We start from the raw sequence: 17,548 nt of genomic DNA on the forward strand, positions 1-17,548 counted from the left end.
CTGACCGACATTCAACGCACAGCCGAAACCGCTGGTCCTAGAGACGTCAAATTTGTCAAGTAGGTTCCTTATATAGTGTAGAGGAGCACTAAGAAAGAATTTTCCACAATTCACTTCCTAAGGGGGTCAAATGGGGGTTCAAAGTTTGTATGGGGAAACAAGATTAGTTTGACTATTTTATTCGAAACTTCACAGGAAGATTCCTTAAGACATATGACTGACTACGTGTTTCAGGTTTTTTGAAAATTTAACCCCTAAAAGGGTGAAAAGGGGGTGATAAAGTCAAAAAATCAATATGGGTATCGTTTTTATGGTTTATCGGGTCGCTGATCACGATAAACACAACGTTTTTAAAATCTAACGAGGCGGAAGTGAAATACCTTCTCCCCTGTTGTGGTGCAATGGGGTTTAAATATATAAAAGAAGATATTGACTGACTGATTGACATATCAACACACAGCCGAAACTGTTGGTCCTAGAGATTTCAAATTTGGCACATAGGTTCCTTATATGGCGTAGAGGAGCACTAAGAAAGGATTTTTCAAAATTCTCCTCTTAAAAGGGTGAAATGGGGGTTCAAAGTTTGTATGGGGAAACAAGATTAGTTTGACTATTTTATTCGAAACTTCACAGGAGGATTTCTAAAGAAATTTGACCCCTAAAGGGGTGCAAAGGGGGTAAAGTCAAAAGCACAATATGGGTATCGTTTTTATGGTTTATCGGGTCGCTGATCACGATAAATACAACGATTTTAAAATTTAATAAGGTGGAAAAGAAATTTTCTCCCCTGTTGTTGTGCAATGAGGTTAAAATATCCAAAATAGCCATAAATATAGCTTTAGTTTTTATCTTTACTTCTGGTTCAAGAGATTTCAAATTAACACGGAAGTTCCTTAGAGGAGCACTAAGAAAGGATTTTTTATAGTTCACCTCCTAGCATGATAATTTGACAGGGGCAAGGACAGGGACAGGAACGGGATAGGGTTAGGGATAGGGATAGAGACAGGGACAGGGACAGAGACAGGGACAGGGACAGGGACAGGGACAGGGACAGCGACAGCGACAGCGACAGGGACAGGGACAGGGACGGGACGGGACGGGATAGGGTTAGGGATAGGGATAGGGATAGAAATAGGGGACGGGGACGGGGATAAAATGCAGGTGGCTCAGTGGGAAGGTATTAGTAAGTAGGCATCGGCGAGTATCCTGCATCTGTAATAACTATTACATTCAATGTGCTGTAAGAAGATCGTTGTTTGCTTGCCTTTTATATGTTTACGTTTGCAATAAGTATAAGCAAAATGGAAAAAATTGTAAGCGATAATGCAAGGAAGTACTTTCTACCCTACCGACCATAGCGTCGAGATACTGGCTATGTGGGTTATATGAAGTTTCCCCAGTATAAATATTTAAATAGGTAAAATACATACATATTCGTACCTACTACCTACGCTGTGGTCGCTTTGTAACAATTCTACAATCATTGCAAGAATTTATTTTAAAGCAATAGTAATATGTGTAAGGTACAGTCAGCCAAAACCGGACCGTACAGCAAATAGATCAGTTACAATGGCCCTCCAGTCGAGAATTGCCCCGCTTTACCTTAATCGAAATAATCGCGGACATCTGTACCTACAAAGAAACCTACGGATCCAAATGAAAATCTTATTTTTTGTAAACGTTTCAATAAGAATACTTTTATTACGCGGGCGAAGCCGCGGGTAAAAGCTAGTGTGATATGAATTGATTAAATAACACATGGATTTAGCCAGTATCTGATGAGTTAGAATGAAAATTAAAGACATTTTGACTACAAGGTTTGTTTACATTGTTCACAAGTTCTATTGACGGCGACTTTAGGGCGACACCGAGAACTCTTGCCCGACACCATCTCACACACACATCCATCTTCATGTACCTACACACTTTGGACACCAAATTAGTTCGCGTGTTTATTTATTTGCCTACCAACCCAAAGAAGCTGCTCATAACATTATCTACTAGGCGGGTTTACATGTATATGGGTTTAAACTTTTTCGAAGCCAACGCCGAATATATATATCGTCACTACTTTGAAAAAATATGTATCTCGCGCTGCTCCTCAAAGTTAAAACGTAGTAAGTCTATATGCATTCCATACATACTTACTACAATTTTCTTTTCATTGACAGACGAAGATACAAGTTTTTTTAAAAGTAGTGACGATATCCAAATCGCAGGTCCAACGCCAAAGACTCATCTGTCACAGACCACATAGCAACATAGGCTTTACGTGTATGCCGATAAACATCAACTTCAGTTTTGACATTTCGGTTTCGAGGCGGTAGTGGCGTGCCATAGTGATTAGTGACACTGGCAGTATTTTTGTTTTAAACGACGTCGAAAATATTAAACAAATAATGATTATACAAAACATTAGCCATTTGCACCGATTAAGTAAACTAGCAAAATAAGCAGAAATACTTAATAACGCTATTAAATACATCATTGCCTAACACTCAAATAGTGCTGTGTCACCGTTTTGGATGAAATGTTTGGTTCAATGTGTCATTCGCGATATTGTTTATCTTATCTTAATGACAGGCACTAGCTAAATTCACTCATTGCTTTCGAAATAGGGCTAAAGTCCTATCACGCCTTGAACTGATGTCAACTTCGGTTTGATTTGCATTGATACAACATCACCTATAGGTATATTTCTCCTGATAAGTGAGATGAGTTCTAGGGTAGAACGACTAGAAGTCAGCAGGCGTGGCTGATGATTCCCCAAATTTTACAACTCACCATCCACCATTTTAATTCACCTCGTCCTCTCAGCCACAGATTCGATTACGATTTTCAAGGATATCCACTAACTCTAGAAGTTATTGCGCAGTTACGAATATCCTTGACATCCTTGTACTTGTTCACGTCCCCGAATAACTATTGTCAAGGCTATGTATTAATACAAACTTTTTTCTTTTGTTTCAGGACGCATTTTTTTATTGTTTAGTATTTGATCCTTCACAAAAGACTTTATTAGCAGATAAGGGAGAAATCCGAGTTGGAAGTAGATATCAGACTGATGTAACTAATTTATTAAAAGAAGGTACGTTAGCTTTTTTAATTTGTTTTTAATTTAATGACGAAAAGTATATAACAAGATGCCCTGTACTCAAAGGAATATCCCTGAATGAACTTATCATTCTACAGCCCAAATGTTTGCTCAGTTAAAAATACCGTTTAGTACAGTGTTTCTTGTCCTAGTTTAGTCAATACAATCCTTGCATTGCTTAGATTTTTAGTTTATTTTTGAAAAGAAAAAAATAAGGCTGCTTTCAGTGTTGTGATCTTGTGTAAATGTTGCATATAACGAGACACAATATGGTACTTAATAAGAAGTACCTATACTGGAGATTTACGCTTAATCTGAAAGCCACAAAGCTCATATAGAGGGTTTACTGGTGAAACCCGATAAGTGGAGTAAACTGATTTTTGAAATTCGAACTATGTGCAATTCTCCCGTATTTTCTTATTTCAAAGAAAAATTACCTCGATTTATCGGGTTTCACCAGTAAACCCTCGATACTCGACGCTGACCTTGAAACTGAATTCACCCCAGTTGAATTTAGTAGTGGTACGCGTTAGTGTCGATTGCGTTTCGTGGCCGAGGAAAGCTGAATGTATAAATTAGCTAAATAAGTCTCATCAACCACAGTTAACTGACTGATCATAAATATCATAATCACAGCGGAGATCTACAAACTTCTCAAACATCCCATAGAATAAAATTTACGCTTTGTCAGTGATAGCGGCAACCCACACTCAGGCGCGCCGCCCGAGTGTAAATTACTGCTGGTACTGGTGCTGGCGTCCGTTTCGCGTCTTACGACGTGCGTCGCCTGTGTGTAGATAGTCCCATAGACGATCTGATGCAACTAACCCTTTGATTACTTATGTGCGATTGCGATCCCACTGACTCTGATTTGAACGTGCAGGCGAGGAGGACGGGCGCGTCAGCTCCGAGCTGGAGACGCTGGTGTGGACGCCGGAGCACGGGCTGACGGACCGGCAGATCGACCAGTTCCTCGTGGTGTCGCGCTCCGTGGGCACGTTCGCGCGCGCGCTCGACTGCTCCTCCAGCGTCAAGCAGCCCAGCCTGCACATGTCTGCCGCCGCCGCCTCCCGTGACATCACACTGGTCTGTACACTTTTCTTTACATACGACATACATACATACAATCACATCTGCATCCCACAAATGGGCAGGCAGAGCACATGAAACTCACTCAAGCTTCAGTGGCGATAACGGGTTGAAAGAAAAGGAAATTATGACATTGCAGTGACATGTTGCCAGCCTCTTGCCTACGCCACTCGCTACGCTATGCTTTCTTTAACACCTAATTATTTAATACACATTTTCTGTTTGCCATTAACACGCTTGATGAACATGCCTGTTTGTCGAACAACCGGTTGATCTGTGAAAAAACCGACAACATTCACTGACAAACACCTTTTCAAGTTTTCATCACATCATCATCATTTTCATCGCGGTTTTTTATTGTCTTTTGTTGTTTGTTTCGAATTGTTGGATGTGTGTTTGCAAATAAAATATTTTTCTTTCTTTCTTTCTTTACATCACACTCGCACAGTAAATGTGCTCCGGCAATCCGTTGCGATTTAACTAACTCTCGTTTACAATTTTTATTTTACGCCCCATAATATACTATTTCACGTGTTCGCTATTTACCGTTGTATAGTATGGAGCTAATCCTTAACTCCTCGGGTGCCAGACTGATTTTTGAGTAATTGGAACTTGGATTTTATTCTAATTAATAAAATTTCAAATTTGATTGACGTAATCGGTCGTTGGATTAAAGTACCTACAAATTAGTCTACTTGAGACCATGCCTTTAGATATTAGTAATAACTAATCCTATTGTAGAAAATATGTATTCGTGTTGTATCATTCATTACAAATAAACACATTAAATGATATGTATTTGCTGTATATAACCTGTTGCCCTGTTGAGTTGCGTTACATAACCAATTCCTTTTACTGAGCTTTAGAAGCTTCTAGCAATGTCCATGAATCCTAACCTATTCATTAGCGGCTGACCCTTAACTGCACAAAGGCTTTGTTGTACCCAACTGGATTGCCTTTTGAATTCCACCCTCAAAGGATTCGGACACGCGTTTGTCGCAATACAAACTGGAAAATCCAAAACACCAGTATCAGAAATGTTAAGCAAGAATCCTTGCGATGGCCCTTATTTTAACACCAATAATCTTAATAACTAGCGAAACTTTTCAACGGGCGTCATGAGTTGCACGCAATAATAATTCACGCGACGGAATCCAAGCTGATTACGTCAATCACGCTGAAAATATGTCACTTGCCAGTGACTTTGCTGGGATATACAAAATTATACTTCTATCAATACAAATTCAAACCTAGAATGTTACGTTGTCCCGTCTTAATACCGTTACTTACATGTGTTTAGGGTTACTGTACAAACTTTTGTCGAGCTCCAGATTGGTGTTCCATTTGATTAAATTAGAATATAAACCTTCTGTGGCAGCAGTTCAATCCTTGTTGTCCAAATAGTTCTACATAAAAATGATATTTCTCAAGTAATATATTAAAAATGTAATCATTTTCTAGACAAATGCTCTTTAGTTTAAAAATTGTCAATAATAACCCTACTTAAATTAAACCTTACTTACCCTGTTTTCCCACAGTTCCACGCAATGGACACCCTCCACAAATCTGGCTACAGCATAGAGTCGGCACTGTCGTCGCTGGTGCCCGCGTCGGGCCCCGTGCTGTGTCGCGACGAGATGGAGGAGTGGTCCGCCGCCGAGGCCAACCTCTTCGAGGAGGCGCTCGACAAGTACGGCAAGGACTTTGCCGACATCCGGCACGACTTTGTGAGTATCCTGAGATATTTATATATTGGGTTGGTAAGAAAGTAATGAGCGATCGATTGAATTCCACATAAAATTTTTGAGAGAGTTCTAGAATATTCTATGGTCGAAAGTATATAAAGGGCGTGTCGCACAGTTTCTCGTCAGTCATTCACTAGCTGTCGCCGAGCTAATATAAGGAAGAAAATGGACGAATTAAAAGTGCATGTAAGGCATTGCTTACTATATGAATTTCAGTCTGGCCATTCAGCCGCCGAAGCAGTGCGTAATATATGTCAGCGTGTTGCTCCTGAAGTTGTGTCTGAGGCCACGGCGAAACGATGGTTCCAGCGGTTTCGTAGTGGCGACTTTTCATTATCAGATCAACCTAAGTCTGGTCGACCGGTCAATCTTCATTGATGTAGCCAAATTAAAAACCTTAATTGATGGAGATCCGAGGCTAACGAGTCGTACTCTTGCTACCGAGTTAGGCTGCTCTCATGTCACCATAGTAACACATTTACACGAGTTGGGAAAAAACTACATATACAGTGTTTGGATACCGCACGAACTTGATAGAGATCAACTAAACCGCCGTGCCGATATCTGCATACAACTTTTGTCTTTTCGCCGCACATTCAACTGGTTGGACCATCTTATCACTGGAGATGAAAAATGGGTCTTATATATAAATCACACACGCAAACTTCAGTGGCTAGCTCCAAACGAAAAAGGAATAGAGGCACCAAAAATAGAGCCTCACCTGAAAAAAGTTATGCTGTCCGTTTGGTGGGATATTCATGGTATTATTCACTGGGAACTCCTACCAAGTGGAATGACTGTTACCGCATCAGTATACTGTAATCAGATTGAAAATTTAAACCAAAAAATCTGTCAGAATCGTCCACAGCATGCTAAAGTTTTTTTCTTACACGACAATGCTCGCCCACACATTGCAAAAGTGACTCGGCTAAAGCTATTGGAGCTAGGTTGGAAAGTGATACCTCATCCACCGTACTCTCCAGACTTGGCACAGTTCAGATCGCTAAGCAATGCCTTGAATGAAAAAAAGTTCGATGATCAAGCCCATCTACGACAGTACATAGCTGAGTTTTTTGAATCTAAACCTAAGAACTTCTTCGCCGATGCTATTCATTCTTTACCAGAACGATGGAGACAAGTAGTAGATAACGAAGGCCGTTATATTTTTGATAAATGATTAAAATAATAAATTAAATAAAAATTACAATATTGGTTATGATTCGCTCATTACTTTCTTACCAACCCAATAGAATTAGATTCAAGAAAGACCGCCGATTGATTGCTCACTCACGTGTAGTCAGACATGTCCAGATTTGGAGTTGAAACTTTACTTGAAAAAGGTTACCGACGTTTCTGATGACATATTTAAACTTTTTCTCGTTATTTCTTATAATATGAAGGATCAGAGGACTACCAAAGAGTATCATATCTCTTTACCGTCAATTATGGGAATATTGGCTTTTAACAACCGAGCAGCTTTTTATGTCTTCATAATTTTCATTGTTCTTGCAACCAGCCCTAATATTAGCCTAGAAGCATTGTTGATACAACAGTCAGTCCTTCAATATCGACACTAAGAACTTATCCTATTCAATGTGCCTGTTATCAGCCACGATCAATAGTATCCCATGATTTTTTCACTGGATGTATTTATAACTTATTGAATTAAAACGGGACATAATCGCGTAAAACTTACGTTTATATTTTACCCGACGTTTCGGACGTGACATTAAAGTCCCGTTTAAATTTAATAATATGAGTGAAGATCGTGTTAGTTTAAATCAATGTATTATAACTTCCCTAGTAAAATCCCTGTTACTAGTATTTCACATTGTACTAACATTGTTATTCGTACATAGTTGCCTTGGAAAACGCTGAAGAACCTCGTCGAGTACTACTACATGTGGAAGACGACGGACCGCTACGTGCAGCAGAAGCGCGTCAAGGCCGTGGAGGCCGAGTCCAAGCTCAAGCAAGTCTACATTCCCAACTAGTGAGTGTTTGTACCCGAGCGCGCTCTTCCATACTTGTTATCCTTATGTTGCTCTATTATTTGCCACATCTCTCATACTGCTAGAACGGTATTTATGTAGACTGACTGTAGAAAACTTGATACATTTACATAAAATATCCCCTTATATAAATTACCGTAATTTAGCTTTGAAGCTAAGTTTTTGGCCATATTTCATACTCTTGTTTGCATCTCAGATGTCGAGAACCTAACATTTGCGTTGGGTGAACGGTGCCGTCTGTCTGGTCAGGCTTTTGAGTACCAGATAGGCAAATGTGACTTTTAACAGACAGGTGTACGTACAGACGTACACATGTGTCTTTTAGTCGTTTGACAGCCAAAGATGTAAACTGACTCGAGCAGCCACTGCTCCATATGATGATGATGCTCATACAAAATGTAACATCTTGTAAAGATGCTGTTTACGATAATGTAGACGTTCAAAATTTCGAACATTACAGACTAGTCATGGTTACATTATTTCTAAACTGCTTGCGCTTGTTTGAAACGGAGGTAGTAGTATGGCACGTGCCCCTCGTAAGTGTACTGACGTGCAAGCGTGGTGTTGCAGCAACAAGCCGAACCCGGCGCTGGTGAGCAACGCTGGCGGCAAGCCGGGCGCCGTGCTCAACGGCGGCACCAACGGCACCGCCGCGCTGCAGGCGCCCGCCATGCTCTGCGCCTCCTGCCAAGGTAAAACCATAACATTACCGAGTATTATCGTACAGTATGGCCACTCCCGCTCCCCGCTGAAAGTGCCGCCTACCCGCTCTCGGTTACCTCACAGTTATCGCCTGTCAAAAACGCGAACAGTAGACCTTTCATATCTCACTCATACAAACTTGGTACGCGTTTACCTACACCAGCTTAGATTGTGTGCTAGGAACGCGCCTCTTTCATATATTTGATCGCCAGTGTCCGAGATGTGAAATTACCTTGTTGTAAACAACCTTGAACCCTGTGAAGTCACAGGGTTACTAAAAAAAATCCTTATTTTATTATCTGTCTTAATCAGCAAGGGACTCGTTATGGATATTCGCGCTGGTTCAGCACAATCATGAAGGTCACACGCGTTGGGCTCCAGGGATCCTTTAGGAAGGCAAAAGATCGTCCTGAGTGGAGAACACTGCAACGTACAGCGACTTATGGTGGTCACGACCCTCAGTCATGAGGTTTCGACGAACCACGCCCAACGGCCGTGAGTTCAAGTCTCACCCAAGGCAGACATTTTCCACTTTTAAATTTATTCTAAGCCTAGTGGCATCGATTGCAGACATTTTTGCTAATCAGAAGTTAAAAAATGAAGAAGAGAGAGTTATGGATATACCACTAGCGGGATGAATTATGTGAAAATCGGACACACGCGCCCGTCGTCAAGTGACAGATATATGCACTAGGTATTTATCATTAAGGGCCCATTTAGATGGTACGAGAACTCGCATACGAGTTTTATTACATTGCGGTATTTGATGGCTGTGCAAAATTGTATGTAACCTCAACATCCCGCAATGTAACTAAAATCGCATGCGAGTTCGCACGCCGTCTAAATCAGGCCTAACTCGTGCTCTGCTACGATCCTCACACTAGCGGAAGCCTATAAAGAGACAGATAACAACTTTTCGAGTTTCTTTAGCTCTCAGAACTTATAATACTGCTCCGGTCAACATTTTCTGCTGTGTTTCTGGAGAGTTTGTGGCCGCTGGAAAATGAGGTTATTGAGCGAAACAATGGGTTCTTTTTGATTGTTCATTTTGTATTCACATAGAGCGAGCAGAGCGTCGTAAGGAATGTTCAGTTCACGCTCGACAAACTGCCAGTGATAGACTTGTTTCTGCTGAAACAATTTCGTAAAAGAAGCTATAAATTTCTAGTATAGATAATTTCTGTAAACGACTGTTCATATTAATTAGTAAAAAAATAAAAATAAAAAAACCTTTTATTTTTGAAGACTTAAATAATAACATGCTACAATTTATCTGGTCAATATAATTAATTAACAATTCAAAATAATATTATTTAATTTAGACACATTCAAATAATTCTATCATTCACTAATTTACGTTAATACAAATATTATAATTTAAACTAGTTTTAGTTTTAGATGATACAGTTTTAGGAATTCAGCTAACAAAGATATTGCATGGTATATTAACATAGGTAATGCATTTCTTATTTGGAAGAAAGTAGTCATCAATTATTATATGGTAGTCATCAATTTTATTATTATATTAATTAGTACGTGTGTTAATTATTGTATTGCAGTGACAAATTCAAACCAGTGGTACACGTGGGGACCGCAGCATTTACAGTACAGACTGTGCGGCACGTGCTGGCAGTACTGGAAGAAATATGGAGGACTTAAGGTGGGTGTGAGTGAAGCTTCTAACTCTCATTACGCGGTTATGATATCGATGTGGGTCCCATTCATGTGTGATGAATGAGGAGATCCGTGTTTAGTGTGAATAAGGAAATTTCCGAAAATGAGATCTTTAAATGGTCCAAATACGGTTTATTGGCACAGATACAATTTTTAAGATTTCGTCTTACTACCGTTTTTACCTTATCCTAGGACCACCATAATTATTACATGTCTTATTTGGAAAATCTACATACAAAAAAACTGTATCGGGACATGACCTACCTTCAGGCAGGTTAGGTTCACACCGTATCATGAATTCGGAAGTTATTACCTCCTGGATCTGATCTTAAGAGTACATAAAAGACGACCGGTCTGACCTAGCGCGTAGTGATCCCGCCTCCTTCGCCGCGGTCCCGGGTTCGAATCCCGGTAAGGGCATTTATTTGCGTGATGAGCACAGATATTTGTTCCCGAGTCATGGATGTTTTCTAAGTATGTGTATATCGTTGTGCGAGTACCTGCTACACAAGCCTTCTCGAGCTTACCGCGGGACTCGGTCAATCTGTGTAAGAATGTCGTATAATATTGATTTATAATGTGTGGGTGCAGACGGCGGGCGTGTTCGGCGAGGCGGAGGCGGAGGCGGGCAAGGGCGCGCGCGCGGAGGGCGAGGACGCCGCGCTGTCCGTGTCGCACCGCCCGCACCGCTGCACCGTGCTCAACTGCGCCAAGGTACCGTTACTGCTGCCATTCTAATTGCTGCTCCGTGCTCCAATCAGGGACCTGGAGACCCGATAAGCGCGGAAAGCCACTTACGAATACTTAATACAATTTTAACAAGTGAAAATACTTAGCCTTATGAAAATATTTTTTCAGTCTTTTTCCGCCTAGACAATTTTCTGGCATATAAGCCACACATATAAATTGTGTGGAAACTGATGAAAAAACGTTAAAATCACCTATGTATATAACACTAGCTATTAAGTTTTATATTGGTAATTTAAGAAATAAATGCCCGGGTTCTGTGTCGATCAACAAAAGATTTAGATTTTATAATGTTGGTGTCAGTCGAATTGTTATATTTTATCGTTTTTCGATTGCTAAAAGTAGAGTAAAACTGAAGACATGTGATCAATAGATTCCATTACAAGTGTGTAGTTGCCATCGGAAAGTGAAACTGAATCGCTTATTCCGGTGCAGGAGTTCAAGCTGCGCGCGCACCTGGCGCGGCACGTGGCGACGGCGCACGGGCTGGGCGAGGGCGCGCGGCCCGTCATGAAGACGCGCGCAGCCTTCTACCTGCGCGCCTCGCCCTTCACACGCCTCGCGCGCAGGCTCGCGCGCGCGCTGCGCCGTCCGCGCCACCACGCGCGCTCGCCCTTCGCGCCCATCAACCTGCAGCAGGTCAAACACGAATGTGAGTACACCACCTACACACTCTACTACCTGCGCGCCTCGCCCTTCACACGCCTCGCGCGCAGGCTCGCGCGCGCGCTGCGCCGTCCGCGCCACCACGCGCGCTCGCCCTTCGCGCCCATCAACCTGCAGCAGGTCAAACACGAATGTGAGTACACCACCTACACACTCTACTACCTGCGCGCCTCGCCCTTCACACGCCTCGCGCGCAGGCTCGCGCGCGCGCTGCGCCGTCCGCGCCACCACGCGCGCTCGCCCTTCGCGCCCATCAACCTGCAGCAGGTCAAACACGAATGTGAGTACACCACCTACACACTCTACTACCTGCGCGCCTCGCCCTTCACACGCCTCGCGCGCAGGCTCGCGCGCGCGCTGCGCCGTCCGCGCCACCACGCGCGCTCGCCCTTCGCGCCCATCAACCTGCAGCAGGTCAAACACGAATGTGAGTACACCACCTACACACTCTACTACCTGCGCGCCTCGCCCTTCACACGCCTCGCGCGCAGGCTCGCGCGCGCGCTGCGCCGTCCGCGCCACCACGCGCGCTCGCCCTTCGCGCCCATCAACCTGCAGCAGGTCAAACACGAATGTGAGTACACCACCTACACACTCTACTACCTGCGCGCCTCGCCCTTCACACGCCTCGCGCGCAGGCTCGCGCGCGCGCTGCGCCGTCCGCGCCACCACGCGCGCTCGCCCTTCGCGCCCATCAACCTGCAGCAGGTCAAACACGAATGTGAGTACACCACCTACACACTCTACTACCTGCGCGCCTCGCCCTTCACACGCCTCGCGCGCAGGCTCGCGCGCGCGCTGCGCCGTCCGCGCCACCACGCGCGCTCGCCCTTCGCGCCCATCAACCTGCAGCAGGTCAAACACGAATGTGAGTACACCACCTACACACTCTACTACCTGCGCGCCTCGCCCTTCACACGCCTCGCGCGCAGGCTCGCGCGCGCGCTGCGCCGTCCGCGCCACCACGCGCGCTCGCCCTTCGCGCCCATCAACCTGCAGCAGGTCAAACACGAATGTGAGTACACCACCTACACACTCTACTACCTGCGCGCCTCGCCCTTCACACGCCTCGCGCGCAGGCTCGCGCGCGCGCTGCGCCGTCCGCGCCACCACGCGCGCTCGCCCTTCGCGCCCATCAACCTGCAGCAGGTCAAACACGAATGTGAGTACACCACCTACACACTCTACTACCTGCGCGCCTCGCCCTTCACACGCCTCGCGCGCAGGCTCGCGCGCGCGCTGCGCCGTCCGCGCCACCACGCGCGCTCGCCCTTCGCGCCCATCAACCTGCAGCAGGTCAAACACGAATGTGAGTACACCACCTACACACTCTACTACCTGCGCGCCTCGCCCTTCACACGCCTCGCGCGCAGGCTCGCGCGCGCGCTGCGCCGTCCGCGCCACCACGCGCGCTCGCCCTTCGCGCCCATCAACCTGCAGCAGGTCAAACACGAATGTGAGTACACCACCTACACACTCTACTACCTGCGCGCCTCGCCCTTCACACGCCTCGCGCGCAGGCTCGCGCGCGCGCTGCGCCGTCCGCGCCACCACGCGCGCTCGCCCTTCGCGCCCATCAACCTGCAGCAGGTCAAACACGAATGTGAGTACACCACCTACACACTCTACTACCTGCGCGCCTCGCCCTTCACACGCCTCGCGCGCAGGCTCGCGCGCGCTGCGCCGTCCGCGCCACCACGCGCGCTCGCCCTTCGCGCCCATCAACCTGCAGCAGGTCAAACACGAATGTGAGTACACCACCTACACACTCTACTACCTGCGCGCCTCGCCCTTCACACGCCTCGCGCGCAGGCTCGCGCGCGCGCTGCGCCGTCCGCGCCACCACGCGCGCTCGCCCTTCGCGCCCATCAACCTGCAGCAGGTCAAACACGAATGTGAGTACACCACCTACACACTCTACTACCTGCGCGCCTCGCCCTTCACACGCCTCGCGCGCAGGCTCGCGCGCGCGCTGCGCCGTCCGCGCCACCACGCGCGCTCGCCCTTCGCGCCCATCAACCTGCAGCAGGTCAAACACGAATGTGAGTACACCACCTACACACTCTACTACCTGCGCGCCTCGCCCTTCACACGCCTCGCGCGCAGGCTCGCGCGCGCGCTGCGCCGTCCGCGCCACCACGCGCGCTCGCCCTTCGCGCCCATCAACCTGCAGCAGGTCAAACACGAATGTGAGTACACCACCTACACACTCTACTACCTGCGCGCCTCGCCCTTCACACGCCTCGCGCGCAGGCTCGCGCGCGCGCTGCGCCGTCCGCGCCACCACGCGCGCTCGCCCTTCGCGCCCATCAACCTGCAGCAGGTCAAACACGAATGTGAGTACACCACCTACACACTCTACTACCTGCGCGCCTCGCCCTTCACACGCCTCGCGCGCAGGCTCGCGCGCGCGCTGCGCCGTCCGCGCCACCACGCGCGCTCGCCCTTCGCGCCCATCAACCTGCAGCAGGTCAAACACGAATGTGAGTACACCACCTATACACTCTTACTATATTTGTATCTTTCTTTTTTAACAATAGTAGATTGTGTAACGAGGGAGTAAAATGAGATATTTACGGCGATGAATGTATGTCCATTGAATCCTGAATGAAGCAAAAGATTCAGTTATAGAATTTAAGCGTGGTGAGGGATTCAAGTATTAACGCCCGAGGTGAAAGTGATTTTGCTATCATATGACACGACACATACAATTTTTCACATTATTGACATCAGATATGAAGAAATTGATAAAAAATCGCGTCAATTCGTCACTCCGTTTTGCCGTGAAAGACTGACAAACAGACAGACATACACACTTTCCGATTTATAATATTAATAAGTACGAATGTTAAAGAAATTTAAAAAAAAGTGTATGTCAAAATTTTAAAAAAATGTGTCCAGGAACAAAAAAGTGCCAACTTTGCTCCCTCCAGGCCCCGTAGTCGAATGGCATTTCTGTAATGCTAAACGCCGCAGAAATGTAGTCCGGCTCTGTCGTGTCAGTAAGCAAGAGCGTTAGAGATAGATTAAGATTGAATTCGGCTACGGGGCCGGGACAAGCGAGGAGCCGGTTTCGAAACGGTGATGTGAATCGGTTATATTTCCCCCCAGGTTCGGTGGCGATGGCGGGGCTGGGCCCGGCGGAGCTGCGCGCGGGCGGCGCGGCGGGCGGGGGCGGGTGCGCGCGCGCGCGGGCCGGTGGGCGCGGTGGCGGCGCGGCTGGGCGCCCCCGCCACCGCCGCGCGCCACGACTGGCTGCGCCTCACGCCGCGCGACTGTCTGCCCGCGCCGCCGCACGTCGCCTTCCCCAAGCCGCCCAAGGCGCCCGGTCAGTACACCCCTCCCGTCCCGTCCGTGCACGCCGGCACGGAACAGTTCGCCCCGATAAACGAGGACCTCCCTTCTGTGTCGCATTACATCATTTATATGTCATATGACGTGGATTTGTATACTTAGCTGGACGAACACGATCGTAAACTTTAATTGTATTCACTCCCGTTCGACATATAAATGTAGAATAAGCCTATTTCCTCTTGATTAAACGGTAGATTCATGTTATGAGCTGACTTGATTGCGATTTTAAGAGTGCTTTCAAGAAAAACGTCAAAATAATGTAAAATTGATAGTTTTAGTTGGTGAAATACTACACTTTCCGTTATCCAGTAAATATATTTAATTGAAGTTTCAAAGCATCTTATTATCTTCATTCTTATCAGACGAGATTTTTGAAAATTAGCTCACTAAATTAATTATGATTTTTTTCTCTGATGCACGTTTAGAAAAATCCGCGTATAGCGTTCAATTAGTCGATCTTATTTGTAAAATGTGGACAGTTTTGAATACTGAAACTAGTAAATTTATAATACGTATAGCCTGTACTACAATCTTCTCAGACTACATTTTTATTACAAGGTTTTGAAAAAGAGTAAACGAGGCTAAGACGAATTCAATTATTTCAGAATTTACCTAAAATTAAGTAACAATTTCTTTGAAAATCTGATTCGAAGTTATTTTTGTACAAAAATATTCTGCAACTAAAATTGCTCTTATGCCTCATTGATTAAAAATTTTTATTATATATTTTTGGCTATTTTTTGAAAACGAGCCTTCACCGTCACAATTATTACCACTTCTGGACATTTTCTCATACTTTGTTCTACCAAGTAGAAAAAGTCCTATAATATGTTATATATTTGTAACCTACTCGTAAGGCCCTTTAATTTGATACCACACACGGTATGATTAAGCGCTCGGTTGCGATTTCACTATTTTTCACATGATAGCCCTCTTAACTAGTTTTGACATCCTCACCATGACCTTCAATAAAAGTATTATAAGATAGGATTATCTCCGTACAGACGGCAGCCTGATGTACGAGCGCGTGCTGTCGCGCGCGGAGAAGGAGGCGCGCCGCGCCTCGCCCGCGCCCGCCGCGCCCGCGCCCGCGCCGCCGCCGCAGCCGCAGCCGCTCAAGCGCCGCGCCTACGACGACATCAACGGCCTCGACAGTCAGTAGACCCCTACTCTATACATCTACACATAAACACGACATCCCCACATTTGGCGAACGATCGAACATGCCTGTTTGTCGAAACTTTGATTTATGCAGAAAACCGACATCGATGCTGATCACTTGAAAACGGCACACCGAACCGAGTAGACAGAATCAGATCTATTCACATTCTTTGAAGCGCGTGGAGTCGCCGTCACACTTTAAACCGGACATTCACGATTATACGCCATATCTCGGCCTTCCGCTCTCCCGCTTTATTACATACATCCACAAAGTTTCAAGACATCTGTTAAGAGTGCTAAGTCTACTTTACAATAAAACGTTATCTTAAAAAACGTAACCTATCAAAGACTAACGTTTGCTTTATTACCTAATGATAATAAACAATGTTTTTCTCTTTGCACTGCTTCGTGGAACAGCTGCAGGTTTGTATTCTGAACCTAATTCTCATTATCAACATATTAAACATTAGCTCCATTATCAACATATTAAACATTAGCTCCATTGACAAACAATCCATTAAACTCAGTTTAAAATTATTTTGATAATTTGTAACTTCTCAAGGGCTTATTATTTGAAGGAGATGCTTCAAATAAAAAAAAAACCGTTCTAGTAGTTTATTTTGTGTACGATGTCAAATCCGTTGGATTTACTCGAGAGAAACTGAACGTACACTTTGAACGCCGACGCTGACAACATACATTTTTGTTTATTTAACTACATGGTTGTCAATATTGAACTTGCACACAGAACGTGCGTTTCGTGGTCGACGCGTCCTAATTCCATCAATTCCCTCTGGTTGAGGCACCGACATAATAATAACCACAAAATTAAAATTTTGAAAAAACCCCCGAACGCAACGTAGTGGACCGATTTTTATGAAACATGGCTAAGAACACTTCCGACTAACTCCACTTTCAAACAAAAAAAAAACTAAATCTAAATCGGTTCACCCGTTCGGGAGCTACGATGCCACAGACAGACGCGTTAAACTTATAACACCCCGTCGATTTTGCGTCGGGGGTTAAAAATGGTCATGGTGTAATCTTCGTCTAGTAGTGGTAGAAAGCGACGCACCAACATAATAGTGTGTAAATCGTTCAGGAGCCGGGCTGGAGCGGCCTGGCGCGGCCGCGCCGCCGCCGGCCAAGCGGCCCAACAAGCACCCCGCGCCCATGCAGCGGCCCTCGCGCGAGCAGTACGCCGCCATGTGCGCGCGCGCGCAGGCCACCGGCCAGCCTCTGCCCGCACACGTCTTTACTCACGTCAGTACCCTTATTTATTCCCATATCCTTGTGCTATGTGC

General features: G+C 45.5%; 1 protein-coding gene across 1 annotated transcript in view; it reads left to right on the plus strand.

The window, feature by feature from the left end:
* Positions 1-17,548, plus strand: part of LOC125232601 (metastasis-associated protein MTA3) — a 95,553-nt gene that overhangs the window by 75,899 nt on the left and 2,106 nt on the right. The window contains exons 5-16 of the mRNA XM_048138327.1: positions 2,971-3,088; positions 3,978-4,180; positions 5,722-5,910; positions 7,788-7,921; positions 8,511-8,632; positions 10,202-10,302; positions 10,908-11,030; positions 11,499-11,719; positions 14,876-15,057; positions 16,088-16,237; positions 16,662-16,667; positions 17,347-17,507. Of these exons, the coding sequence (XP_047994284.1) occupies positions 2,971-3,088; positions 3,978-4,180; positions 5,722-5,910; positions 7,788-7,921; positions 8,511-8,632; positions 10,202-10,302; positions 10,908-11,030; positions 11,499-11,719; positions 14,876-15,057; positions 16,088-16,237; positions 16,662-16,667; positions 17,347-17,507 (1,710 nt within the window). The remainder of the gene's footprint in view (positions 1-2,970; positions 3,089-3,977; positions 4,181-5,721; positions 5,911-7,787; positions 7,922-8,510; positions 8,633-10,201; positions 10,303-10,907; positions 11,031-11,498; positions 11,720-14,875; positions 15,058-16,087; positions 16,238-16,661; positions 16,668-17,346; positions 17,508-17,548) is intronic.

This window comes from Leguminivora glycinivorella, chromosome 13 (assembly GCF_023078275.1).
Source record: "Leguminivora glycinivorella isolate SPB_JAAS2020 chromosome 13, LegGlyc_1.1, whole genome shotgun sequence".
Taxonomy (NCBI): domain Eukaryota; kingdom Metazoa; phylum Arthropoda; class Insecta; order Lepidoptera; family Tortricidae; genus Leguminivora; species Leguminivora glycinivorella.